This window comes from Glandiceps talaboti, chromosome 5, assembly GCF_964340395.1.
Source record: "Glandiceps talaboti chromosome 5, keGlaTala1.1, whole genome shotgun sequence".
Taxonomy (NCBI): Eukaryota; Metazoa; Hemichordata; class Enteropneusta; family Spengelidae; genus Glandiceps; species Glandiceps talaboti.
The window spans coordinates 15664642-15679456 of NC_135553.1; the positions used below are offsets into that span (position 1 = coordinate 15664642).

Consider the following 14815-nt stretch of genomic DNA (forward strand, 5'->3'; position numbering starts at 1 on the left):
TTTGAAAAGAACGACGTGGATACCACTGAATAGCATACACAGTACATGCAGTAGCGCTGATTATATTTTATTTTGCCCGTCAGCCGCTCTAATTACATGTTAAACATGGGCCAAACCCACAAGACAAGCATTGTGACACTTTACACTAACAACAAAGACAGGAACAAAACGTCTTTTCTTTCTCCTCTATTTTACAACAGAAAGCAAAGGCCAAAGAGGCACGCTTACCACTCACCATGGCAACAAAACAAACATATAAGATACATGTTACATTCTAGACTATCATCAAAATCAGAGTGGACTGTACTTTCACTGCAATACAAGTAGTATATGGCTCCGAGTTAAAAAGTCAAATGTTAACTCTGAAGTCAATAAAATGAACTGTGATAACTAAGTAAGAAACCATGTCTTGAAGAAGCGCCTGAGCCATACACGGTTAAGTTCAGGGTTATGTTTGGTCTATGCCAGTTGTCAACATTCAAAGTGACTACATTAAGTCTTTGATTGGCATGATGCATGATGGGAGAGACATGGACTCAACTCAGTAGCTCATCAATCTTGCTAACTGAACTACAAACCATAGCAAATACAAACATAGAAAATATCCATGTAATACGTCTGTATTTGTGAACTTTACCCTTCTACCTATTATTAGCACCGTCATGCCACACAATGTGGTCAAACTATAATCACTGGCTTGAAGTCTTGTAGTTCAAACGATTGATGATTATTGATGAAGTTTTTGTGTAATTGTTCAATTTATGATAAAACCACAAAATGTTGCGTAAACAGTACGATATACTGTATGGGCTCATTTGCATAGTGTGATGCTTGATACAACAAATTGACACGTTGGTCTGAATTGGTTTGATGTAAAGTTAAGGGCACAAAAAAGACTGGGATAAGAAATACATGTAAACTGTGTTGTGCACCCACTCCATTAACCTTTTGCCTATATTATTCAAACCTTAGTTTCTTTTGAAATGAAAACAGAGAGAGAGAGAGAGAGAGAGAGAGAGAGAGAGAGAGAGAGAGAGAGAGAGAGAGAGAGAGAGAGAGAGAGAGAGAGAGAGAGAGAGAGAGAGAGAGAGAGAGAGACAGAGCGAGAGAGCGAGAGAGACAGAGCGAGAGAGACAGAGAGAGACAGACAGAGACAGAGACAGACAGACAGACAGAGACAGACTGAGAGAGAGACACAGAGACACAGAGAGACACAGAGACAGAGACAGAGACAGAGACTGGGACAGAGACACAGACGGACAGACAGACAGACAGACAGACAGACAGACAGACAGACAGACAAAAATGAAAACCAATATTTATATTGGATGTACAACATCCTGAAAGCATAACAGTTTCAGCTACAATTTAATGGTTCCTTTAATTATTCATAAAATATGTCTAACTCAGATTTCCTATTTCCCTCCAGTACCTGATCTGAACATGATTACGTTGCTTTCCTAAGTAAAATTTTTCACACTGACGTGAAACGATCATGACAAATTACCAACTTCCTGACTATAGTTTCCTTTATGTTATTTCAGTACTTTGCAAGCTGTTGCAATCCATAACAACGAGCAATTTCGTAGAAAAATAATTCTAAGCTGTATTACCAATGTGATTATCTATGTAATACAGTGTTCTAACGTATGTAAACAGTTGGTACATTACAGGTAAAACAATTGAATTGACACATCGTAATATTGATGGAGGCATATATGTTTAAGACCACATGTTCTACTTCTTTGTGCAACCAATCATCGAAAGATGAACAGTTCCACAAAGGACTGTTTATTTAAGATTATCCGAACAGCGGTAACGTGTTATCAATTTTGTTCGGATATTTTAACAGAAATCTTTGAATATCTTGGTATTCTGAATACAACTAAGTACACTTTGTACGTTATTCTGTTAGGCTTTCATTTTCCAAATTGTCAACATTTATGATGTACATGTATACGCTAGACAATACGAAATATAACTGACAAGTACTCGCCAACAAGACTGTCCTCACTAATTTGTAGCTAATGCAAAACAATACGCATGTTCAAGTTGACGGTAAGAACAGTTCGGGTAATTTTTAAAATTTCTTAATTTTTTATTTCATATTTTAGTAAATTGTTAAGGACACGTGTAGTTTGTGGTTTGTTCCTAATGATAGGAAGTAACATTCACTTTAATGCAAAGATGGGAAAAAGTCTACAGAAAATCTATATGTCTAGTGTTGTCTCCCCTCCCCCTGCCCCCCCCCCCGCAACACACAATTGCAGCTTGTAATTCTATATCATTTTACCCACCTTCTATGAAATCACGACGAGAAAAATGCAACTGTATCAACTTTATCACAAGTACAATAATCAGACGGATGAAGTAATTGCTGAGATTGACGTCTGTACTTCGATGGTTGTACGTGTGTACCCCAGATGATGAAGTTGAAAACATAACGTCGAGATCACTATCGTGTGTATTAAGTACTACAATAATTCATCGTAACGAGGGATGTTATCAAGAATTATCGTATTCAGATGAAATCAAGATTGATAGAACGCATTGAATCAGAGAGGTAATCATAACAGAACTATAGTGACGGCCTGTTTTTATTCCTGGGGAAAACGTATGATTTTGTCAACATATTGAGTTTTCCAGCGACAAGAGTCCTCACGCCCCCTTTCCCATGTATAGCTTCTATTTCAATATGGAGTTTATGACTGGTCATATTTTCCGATATTATCGTTTCAAATGTTTGCTTTTGTCCTTATTTACCATCACTCTGTAGCATTTTATGAGTACTAGTATACGACGAGTATATTAGACTTTGAGAAGTACATATTTATTGTCTGTTGCATGACAACATTGCATGTATATATTATGATTAGTTGACTTTGAGAAGTACTTGTTTATCGTCTGTGGCATTACAATATGAATATATTATGTTTTAAAGTTCATAATAAGGTGTACTATGAACCCAAATTGACAGACTTGTCTAGCTGTCGGTAATTACCATGGTATTACAAAGTTTTATAGATATTCTACAATGTGTCAGTGAAATGCTGTAACACCTGGTGTAAATCTCCTTTAAACAGATATCAACGTTGGAAAGCCATTCCTTGAAACCTGGTTTAAAATTCACATTTTTCATTTCAATAGGTAGGCGTAATCGACTCTGCACACAGACTGACCGATAGGTGGATAGACGTATCGACAGACAGACAGACAGACAGAAACACAGGCTTTATACTGACAGAGATATCGTTAACGGACACACGGACTAACATGACCGACAGACACATAGACATCGAGTGCAGCACATTCTTGCATACCAGAGGCAGAGCTGAGGTGTATTTCTTCCGCGACACGTAACGCGTTTTGGACGGTGCCGTAAAAGAGGCTGTAGTTTACGACGATGTGTGTTTGGACGGTGCCGTAAAAGAGGCTGTGGTTTACGACGATGTTGGAGCACCACTTCGGCAATACCTATCACGTCCGCTGTAATGAACTGACGAACCGAACCTAGCTGCCATTGTTTATCTGATAAATCTGACCTTACATTGACTTCTAGGTCACCTTGGGACACAAAACTGAGTAAAGAAATACAACAAACTTGTATAATCCATTGTAACGGTAACTTCAAAGACTGAAGAAATGGGTGTGTCTTTGTTTTAAACAATGACAAGGAAAGTATCCTACACATCTCAACGGGGTACACACTGTCGATACAGCATTATTGTGCGTGCATGCATACACACTTTGATACGAAATTATACTTTCAGAAGAATGCTTTTAGAAGGCTAGCCGGCAAATACATACAATATTTAGAAGTTAACATGTGGGAAGGAAATTTAAACTGACAAACTTCCGTGTAATATTCATCATCATTAGTCCGAGATATGTACTATTATTATTACTAATAATGAATGATGTATTGATACGTTATCCGATTAATATTTCGTTTCCTCATCGTTCTTACAACTTTGTTCGCCTTTCTAGTACGCTCTTATACCCAGGTACATTATCTTTGTACATATTACAGTTTGTTATCAGGGTTTTTCCAATTTTGTTTTTCATCTCATTCTGCATGGCTTTACTCGTTGTAGTATTTCATAGCTTTCAAACAAATCGTGCGGTTGTTGATATCTAAATGCATTATAACAGATGAAATGTCCCTAATATTTTCTCAAAATAATTAACATTAGCAACGACAGCGACAATTGTAGCAACGACAGCCACTGTACACTGACTTCATTTTTCTCGCTCGTACGTATATGTGTAATAAACCTAATTGTATTATTATGTGCCACGTTAAAAACGTTCGCGATGTGATGTAGGGGAACCTCGAATGACCTCTGGTGTTTCTTATGAACAATCGAAGAACAGCCTTGACTGGGTGTGTCTCGGTAATGTCTATGACGCTTACATGTATACACAAAATAGAAGACAAATCTCTTATAACACGTTGCTCGTTCAGTTAGTATAGAAGGCACACAGCTGCGTAAACATATTCAATGCTATGTACATGCACCTGACATTCAATATCGTGCTCGACTCCATTTTTAATATTTATTTAACATATTATTTGAAGTTGTTAAAACACACTAAATTTGTGTATATAATTTAGCGGGTAAGTTATACAGACTTTCATGTCCACTCTCTTCGATTTCTACCTAGTATAAATCAATCAGACAGGTATGGCATCAGCATTCTCGCAAACCACATAGCTGATATTTCCTATGTGATACTGCGAAATATCTTGGATGGTGCCGTAAAAGAGGCTGTGGTTTACGACGATAGGGTATTAGTTAAGACTACAATCTTCATGAGAATGAGTGATCATATTTTATTTATCAGGATAATATAATTTCCATGTAGCCATGATGTTTATTCATGGTTGTAGACATCGATGATGCAAATATGGATGAAATAAATGTGTAATGATTTGATCAATTGACTACGTGTAATTGTATTTCTATTGTATTGTATTGTATCGACCCAGCGGACCTTTCGCTATTTAATGGCAATATATTGAAGTGTATAGATTGAACGACGTGATGTAGCTACTACAGACGAGACATAATAGAATAACGACAGAATATCGCAGGCAATTTTAAGTTTTACAAGAAACACATTACTGAGAAACGATCACTGAATTGAAAATTGGTTGAAGTCGCCTACGTCAACATGGTACAAGCATTCATAGTTTCCCATAACATTTTGACATACACATGTAAGCCACGTGTACGACAAATCGGAGATAAATGGGACATTGCTGTCACCAGGGTCATGCGTATAGATTGTCATCAGCCCCTTACATCACATGAGACGAAAGATGAATACGGAACTCGTAAAAAATAAACATTCGCAAAATAGTCCCTCAAGACATACATTGGCCCTAACTACAACAGGACCGAATCTAATCCATATTAAATTGTCAGAATTAATGTTTTTTTTGTTTAATAGCTTGCTGAAAATATAGGACTGTTGACGGAGTGTAGTGACATAGGTACATGACTGTACACACGACAACGTGTCGTCTAGCAACATTTAGACCTTGTCTGCACAATGTAATTCAATACCTTAATGAAACAATGCTATGTGGAGATATTACATTCACGTTGCGATCGCACTGACTTTTCACAAAATACAGTACCGAGGTAAGGTGTACTTTATACACATGGGTCGCTATAGTAACAGGTGTTTACTGTTCAATACCATTCCGCGTTACTCATAGTATCTGTAATTGTAAGGTTGAGTTTGACCGTGTTCACTCGTAGTTAACTAAGCTGGTATGTATGGCATACGAGAGAATACACGCATCAATTCACTAATATATCATAACTTCAATATCAAATATCAATATCATGCTAATTCGGTCATCACAGCTGCGATGTGTGTACGCTAGCGTATAACGTGTGTGTGTGTTGTACCACATACTGGTACTTAGGAGACCATGCATGGTGGGTAGGAGAGATTTCTCTAGCATGTGTAATACGGCATCGTGGCGAACTACTACCATATCCTATTCCGCTTAAAACTATAATTATTACTAGCTGGAATGTCATATTTCGATCATATAATCAAAACTATGTTGACTGAAAATTGTTAAAATGCCACTACTTAGACATTGTACATGTGAATTAATAGTTGATTTTCTCCATACTTTATGCAGTGACTGTAATAGCTCAAATCGTAATCGCGTATGGGGGGGGGGGGGGGTTAGGGAGCGGACCAAAAGTTGCTGGATGTACTGTTCCATGTACATGTGATGTGTACTGCTACACAAATAAGTTTACCCACAGGTAATTCAATACTGTTTAGGGTGTACAATATTACGATTATGTCTAATATTATATCTAACAAGACAGTTTCAAAAAAATGTTCCGGTTGCAGACAGTGCATCTTCAGGGCATTAGAAAGAACGTTATTGAAAATTTTCCGCGACAAATAATCAAGGGATACGCCGTGAAAAGAAAAAAAATCGGTGGCACATGAAAAATTTCCTCAGGTCATTGAGTACAATTCCAAGAAGAGATACCATTTAAACGTTCAAGACACGTTGTCGACGAACTGTCAACTGATATCACAGTCTGAGGTTGCAGCCAAACTACTAAGCTTACATGTATTAGACTGATCGATCTACATGGCTTTGTCCGTTTAGTTCAAGTTCATCATACATAGTGTGACATGTCTTGGAGGTTATCATGTCTTTCACTTGATGATATATACGTTGGCATGCCAACACACCTTCTATTTTTTATAACTACGTCAGTGACATTTCTGTTGACATTTCATTTGGATTGTCATGTATCTATCAGAATAACATGTCACATCGCAGTCTATTCATCTCATACAAAGGATAGAAACCACAGTATTCATCATTGAATATTTTCTTTCAATCCCCACTACAAAGATTAGAATTGTCCCCTTTTTACTTTTTGGCAAACTAAAGATAAATTATTTCCCCTATGGTCATGATGATCAACTGTTATCACGCCAGTACTATCTACTAGTATCTGAGTGGTTTGCTGGTTTATATAGCATGCTAAAAATACACATTCCCGGTTGATAGTGCCTTATTTTCAAAAGAAGGATACACCCAGAGTCTTAATGTAGTTTTTTTTTTGCATTCTCGCAAACTAGAACTGTTATTTCTTCCGCGACACTGCGAAATAACTTGGCGGAGCGTCTAGGACGATGCCGTAAAAGAGGCTACAGTTTACAGCATTGTAGTGGGTCAGTTTGTCTATACATACACAGACAACGAATGAAGAAGTTTCTATCTTGTCTGTGATCCATATGAAGAGAAAACAACAATTGGTCCCTTACGGCAAAATCAAGTGAAAATATGAGAAAACACACAGGAGACAAACTAAAGGGAATGAGGTAAACGCAAATTTGAACGATATCATATTCATGTATTTGCCTTTTTTCTTCTATTCTATCAACACTTGCCACTATGCATGCTATGTGTATATACATACGACATACTAATCACTACCAGCATTTTTACGAGACTTTCGTACCATATGGGAGTTAAGTTGCTGGTTGGAGATGTCCTATGGAAAAGACGACATTTTGATGTACATGTATTTGTACTTGGTTGAGTTATCAAATATTTGAGCACTAACTTAACAAAAAGACTTTGTATTGATAACAGAACACGACCACTAGACTAGTGTCTGTGTACTCAGTTTTGGCTAGGTGGCACCCCCGGGGTGGCACATCGTCACTATTGGTGGAGAGCGATAGAGTTTGCGGGTGGGGGTGAGTTAATTACAAAATAAACAGTCAACAATTAAGTTGTAAATGGAGAGGTACCCCCCCCCCCCCCGCACGACACACATGTCCCAATAGTTAAATATAAGTTATAAATATTAATATTACAGGAAATATTACGTAACGCTCAAACTACTTCAACCACGCCCACATCATTGCACATGCTGTGTATTGTTATGTGATAGTCTGAAATCATGGACTGGAAATAGAGAACTTGCTATAATAAGGTCAGCTCTACGAGATAATAATCTAATCGGAACAGTAGAGCACGACCGCACGTCTTTAATACATGTATCTTGTACTTACAGAGTTTTGTATGGCTTCAGCAGCGTTTCAAAGTCTCTTGGTGTCGGGTTCGATATTGGTCCGTCTTTAAACAATGCATCATACTTCCCAGTGTATGGTTTCTGAGCGAGCTTGGGTTCTGCTAACCTATTTCGCATCTCCCCGATTACTGCCAACAAGGGTTCGGCGTAGGGGTCATCGTGTTTGTCCTTGGGCCTATCGTCGAGTTGTTGTTCTAAGTTTGTCTCGTTCACATTGTCATCATAAACATGTTTTCCTTGATTTGCAGCGAGTTGTTCAGATGTCAACGGTTTACCTTCTTGAGTTATGTTATTAAGTAAATTAATCGTTTCCGTATCTTCGGGACTTATGACTTTATTCTTGGCAGCGGATTCTCCGTCTTTGACAGGTGACCCCGGTGCCGAGTCACTCTTTCCCAACTGTTTACGTATGAAATGTATATCCTGTGTGTTTAAAGCAGCGTTCTGTTTCTCTTGATTGTCGAGATGTCGAGGTTCCCCTGCTACAGCATTACGTATCGCGGAGAGTGGCCGAAAGCCACTCTCCATGCCTATTAACACAACCATACATACTACAAGAGAAGCCAACGTGACCACTACCCGTTGCTTAAGTTTCATAGTGCCAGTGGATATGTAATGAATGGTGAATCACACCTCCTGGCGGTGCCCGTCGTCAATAGCTGAGAAGTCCCGACGTTGAAGTTGGCGTTGACGTTGTCGACGTGCATTTGTGGCTGTCAGAATTAGCACAGAGCGGCGATAGTACAGTTTCACCTAGTCATACAGCTATGGGTATATTACATGTCCTTACACACACATACACACCACTGATCATGGCTTCGACAAGAATGAACAATGGCTTCGTGGTGTTTCCAACGTCATTTCGACGACTTCGGACTCTGTGTTTCACGCAGTGTTGATTGGCCGACTGGCTTCAGCTGATTTGCATCCAAAACAATATCACACAGGTACAAACCGCAGGTCACAACACATCTGAATATTGTAAAGGTGAACTCATTTGAATTGAAAAGATATTTAGACGTACCGTACTGAGCATGTCTGTTGAAACATAATGCATATATAGTACACACTCACACGCCGTGGATACTAGTATACGCAACGTATGCAGAGGCCTCGGGGTCTTTCTACTCAAAGAACTACAGCGGTGTTTTCAATGTTCAGCGCCTTTTATACAAATGAATTCGAAAGTGTGGAAATGAATCATATACAACATTCGTCCGAGAAAATCTTGAATTTTCTTCACGCTTTCAGTATTAATAGTATATTAAACGTTGAACATCGGCGTGCGAGCGTGCGTGTCATCATGTCGAACTCCAATACGAGCGAAATGATAACGTACATAGTAAAGTCGATACCACATGTTTACCCGTGTAGTACATGTAAACTGATTAGTATAGTATATACGGTGGGGAAATCTCAGTTTTATTATAAAGTTTTATCGCTCCTTATTATTGCCATGGTAACGGCTTGGATCTTAAGGGCAGCAATATCTGTATTGTTGATAAAATGCAATAATATATATAGTCCATTTATACTCTGACATTTTGTTTTGATAATTAGTTCGAGAAAGGAAATCTTCTTCACGTACTGGAAATGTATAGAGTAAGTAACAGTCATACAGAGTGAATGATACGAGGGCTGCGTAATAGTGCTGCTTGACAACGTCCTGTGGAAAAAAACCCTAAACCCTGTCGTCGCATCGTTCAAAATAAAGTTTGCCACGAAAGTATTCGATCCGGAAACACGGAGCCTGTGTACAACTATCAGTTAAACAAATGGTTTTCAGTTTCAACTATTTACCTGACAAATGCTGAGAACACCCGATTATTACCACGAACATTTCGAGATCTTGCTCTTATAGCGCTAATTTTATTTTGAAAATGATAGTAATGATTCTATTTTTTGTTTAGTTTGACAATTTTGTAATGAATGTAAATGCACTAATGTATAACGTCACAAGAGATACAACAACAACAACAACAACAACAACAACAACAACAACAATAATAATAATAATAACAACCACAAGGAAAAAGGTATTCATGAACTTGGATTTTAATATTTGAATTTTCAGAATTGAGATTTAACCCAAAACGGCCTTGTTGAGGGTCATGGCCTGTAGTTATCCGCGATTATTACCATGACCTTTAACCTTCCATCATTCCGGATCCTATAAACCCATTTTATATGTCTGATACCATCTTTATCAACCTGACCCGTATTTATCCTGTTACCAGCTGAACTCGAACTTGGCAATAATCAACAGCTAATGATTTTTTGTCCCGTATATATGTTTTCTCTTTGATTTTTTTCATCAAATTTATTTTTATATTGCAAGGTTTTACCCCAAGAGTAATACAGTTGGGAGATCCAAGAATTACATTGTAAGATAGGGCTGATATTAGGGGCGAGGTAAATAATAGTTCGATGTAGGATAACAAAATATTTTTTCTCATCCTACAAAATTGATTTTACTTTTAATGGATGTTTTGTACCAACAAATGGCAATGCAAGTATTTCTTTAAAAATGCCAAATTGAGAAAAGGAAGATTTTTTGCTATAATAGTAAATGCATGGCACTAAAATAAAGTAAAGTGTCAGCAAAAGAGCTATTTTTTCCCTCTCTACATACCGGCTCAGTAATGTTCATAGTACTACATACTGATGATTTGAAATTGTTAGTGTGGTTTGAAGCAATTTTCTATTTGACTGGCCAATTTAGTTCGAAAGAGGCGGGCGGGGGGAGGGGGTCTGAGGCCTAAGTAAGTGTTTTATCCTACATTGAGTAACTATTGATCTCGCCCCTTACACACAATACCCGGAGACGACGAATCTACGTTACATCATGTACTTGTACGGCTTTAGGCCATCTACTGCAAAAACAAGCAAGGCCTTCGAACCTTTCCTTACACTCCGATAAACTTTGACACAAATTACTAGACCTCCACTGTCTGCATGTGTTATAGACAGACTTATTGAGCAGTGTATAATATGTTGGGTCGCCTTGACTCTATATTAATTCATATCTTTAATTCTACCTCCAGGCTCATATACAGTACAATAAATGCATTTCTGTCAATTCAATTCAACTTCACAATTTGACAAACCGTACTTTCAAGACATTTAAATTATTAAACGAAAAATGTAGAGAATCGCTAAGAAATTATGTTATACATATAAGTAGAGATGTGACGTATGAGAGAGAGGGAGGTATGGAGGGAGAGGGGGAGAGGAGAGAGGAAGAGAGGGGCAGCGAGACGGCGAGAGAGCGAGAGAGTGAGAGAGGGGGGAGAGGGAGAGAGGGGAGAGGGAGGGAAGGAGAGGGGGAGAGAGGGAGAGAGGAAGAGAGGTACAGCGAGACGGCGAGAGAGTGAGAGAGAGAGAGAGAGAGAGAGAGAGAGAGAGAGAGAGAGAGAGAGAGAGGGGGGGGGGGTGACTGAGTACTGATATGATTTATGTTGTCTGTAGTGATTAAGAGTGTGTGTTACTGTGTTAATGACCGGGTAAAGTGAACTGTTTCAGAGCATATATGATGACATAGAGTACGATATCGGAAGGCGACGTGATGGGTTGGGATACAGTAACGGCACCAAAAGATAACATAGATTGATAGTGGGCTAGAGGTTATCGGGATCAGTAGGAATAAATTTACATACTATAAATCAGATAAGGTCATAGCCATGTGTACACTCCTATAAAAACTTGTCAAATCAGAGCCAGTCAACTAATAGGCAGTATTCAGACCAAGAATGCACTCGAATAATAGCAACTAAATGAACAGGAAAATACTTCCATGTAAAAATCTCACTTCTCACACATTGGTTAAATTCAAAATTTGTACAGATTACATAGTTTCAAAGTTCAACTATCACAGATAACCGCGATCATAAAATCAATGATGTGATATTCCCGGGTGATATATTCGTATATTGGCGACTTATACATGACTGATTGTACTGTCTCAGCCTGTATGTTGGCGGTCGAGAGACTTCACATCGTCGGATTATAGAGTCATTCATCCGCCGATAACCATGGTAACCGATGCGGTCAAAGTCACTAATACGAATACTAAGTCTTGTATTGTATATAAGTGGTATTATAAGATTTACTATCATTCCATAATGAATTGTACACTTGCATCAAATAATGTTTACATAAAATATTACATATTTTATTCTCGATAATTTTATAGCACACCCCCCCCCCCACTCAGTCTGGCCCTATCGTTAATTGGACTATAGTGCATATAGCATTATATCTTGTATAGGTACGACCTTTGACCTGAGGTACAAATCCAATTAAGGGCACAGACAGTCAAGTTGACTCTGACGTATACATTTGTTTTTCGATCACATTGGCATTCATCATTTTGTTTTAATTTCTTTCCTCAGGTTAACAAGTCTAGCCAATACGTCTAGAAGACGTTTAGTTTCCTCTCTTAATTATCTCCGAAGTTCACTCCTTTTGGCATGTACGTAATCAATTACTCCCAAGCATGAAAAATCGATTATAATTTGTGAAATTCACCGTGACAGAGATGTTACCATGCATATTTTGGTAATAATTCATGGCATCTCAGATCGCTCTGTTGAAATGTAGCACATGGTGCCAAACAAATACGGATTTATGCCGGTGACTAGTTTGTCTGTATCCTAGTCGGCTTTGACTCATTCGTCTTACATATTTTTTGAAAACCTAAACTGTTGCATTTAAAACTTGGGTTGTCTTTGTGAGTCCAAACAATCTACCATCAATCCAGCCACAATACATCGACATGTACAGAGCAAATGTTAACGAAACATAAGCACGTACACTCGAAACAACAAAACAAGGACTAAAAACATACCGACCCAAAACTATGAAAGACACGAATTCTACTTCACCTTCTTTCAAGCAACTCAGTATGAAAACATGTACAAGTGATTGACAGGTGTCAATGAACATCATCCCGAGGGAATACGATTCTAATTAATTTCTGTCTGTTCTATACCAGTCATCTTCACGTCATCACGTGCGACATACGGCCAAGTAGACAATGACACACGATAACGGATATTACACGTTGTCACGTGACCCACCTGTTAATGTGAGTTGATTGACATATATCGACTTTACATTCTATTTTTGTACTTTAAGCTAGAGTTCTGAAGTACACGTATCCGTGTGTGCTATTTCACAATGCTTGTTTGGTAATATGATATATCTGAAACGATCTGTAATGATTCACACAAGTCAATCAAGCCTAGAAACGTGAAGATATCAAGTCTTATCAAATCTTTTTAGTGTTTTACTTGATGTAGTCTTGTAGGTGTCTGTGTCGTTGTGTGTGTGTGTGTGTGTGTGTGTGTGTGTGTGTGTGTGTATGTGTGTGTGTGTGTGTGTGTGTGTGTGTGTGTGTGTGACGTAACACACAGGAGACATGTTTACCGGACTTAATCTTTAAATTTTGTCCCGTACATGTGATTCACGTGACTCATTGCACAGGCTTACTGCTTATACTATACAGTGTGCATCAACCATGGATATATCCCATAATCAGTAATTACGTCACATAATGATACACTTACGAGTGAAAAAAACCCACAAAACACGTTACGCGATGTACTGGAATGTAAAGATGCCAAATGATTGACAAGTGTCAATCAAATTCTACCAATGAATGTTATCTTATCATAATCATCCCAACATGGTTCGATGTCCTAATGGCCACCAACATCTCAGTACACGTTGAGGACACCTGGCCTGCATTGTTCGATGTGGTGTAGGGGTTACAAGTCACACACATCGTTCAAGCAGTTGGCCGACTCTTAGTGATATATGCATAGTGACCCACTTGATGAAGAGTAACACCTGATAAAGTGATGTAATACTTAAACAATAACTTCTAACCAATCAACAAAACTTTTAAATTGAATCGCACAGAACACCGCATTCTAGTTTTCAATATTCGATGCACGTAGGGCCTAAATAATGTGTGGTTCCGATTACGCTCATCAATTTTAGAATAGGTGGGGTAGGTATATTTTTTATTTTTTATTTTTTATATATTTTTTTTTCATGACAGTCACTGTGTGAGTGTCTAGTTCAGGTAGTTATGTTTGGTTTCTCCTCATCAGATGTACAGCCATTACAGATTGGAAGAACACATTTAGTTGATGTCAGTTTTCGCATCCACTATATCTCGTTAGCATTCTCAATTTTCGTATTTTTTTTCTAGAATACTTAAAAAATGTTTAGGGTCGGCAGTGAAAAAAAACCCGGAGGTGGGTTCGGGTAACAGGAACCAAGTAGTGTTTTAGGCCTAAGCTGAACTAAGTTGAACTCATCAATAAAACGAAGGTTGAATCAACGTTACCGTACATTTATCCCACACATCATATTACCTGACCAATTCTGTCATTATTTTACATCATCATTTCATCCTATATCTATCTAGATCGCATGGTGTATCTTCTCGAGTGTTTTACTCGATATATACAGCTGTCAAAATGAAACTAGAAAACTAGAAAAAAAACCCGCACCTGGATTCAACTCTGTTTACACTTACTACAGTGTAATAACCTTTCTAGTGTGTGACATAAAAAGAGAGACATTATGTAATTTGTAATTTTCCATAGTCCATTTAATAGTACCAATCCTAACATAATAGTGAATATATTCATATTATGACATCCTAATGTTTCGGAGAAAAGACTGACTGGGTGGTGATTGTATCCATA

At 38.0% G+C, this 14815-nt stretch overlaps 1 protein-coding gene across 3 annotated transcripts in view; it reads right to left on the bottom strand.

The window, feature by feature from the left end:
• LOC144435214 (extracellular serine/threonine protein kinase FAM20C-like) overlaps positions 1-8976 on the bottom strand; it is a 36533-nt gene extending 27557 nt beyond the window's left edge. For 2 of the 3 annotated variants that reach the window (XM_078123795.1, XM_078123794.1), the window contains exon 1: positions 8077-8976. In XM_078123795.1, the coding sequence (XP_077979921.1) occupies positions 8077-8693 (617 nt within the window). In that variant the 5' untranslated portion in view covers positions 8694-8976. Of the gene's footprint in view, positions 1-4331; positions 4342-5753; positions 5762-8076 lie in introns of all 3 variants that reach the window. The other variant, XM_078123796.1, reaches the window with a different exon arrangement.
• Between the last annotated feature and the right edge of the window lie 5839 nt (positions 8977-14815).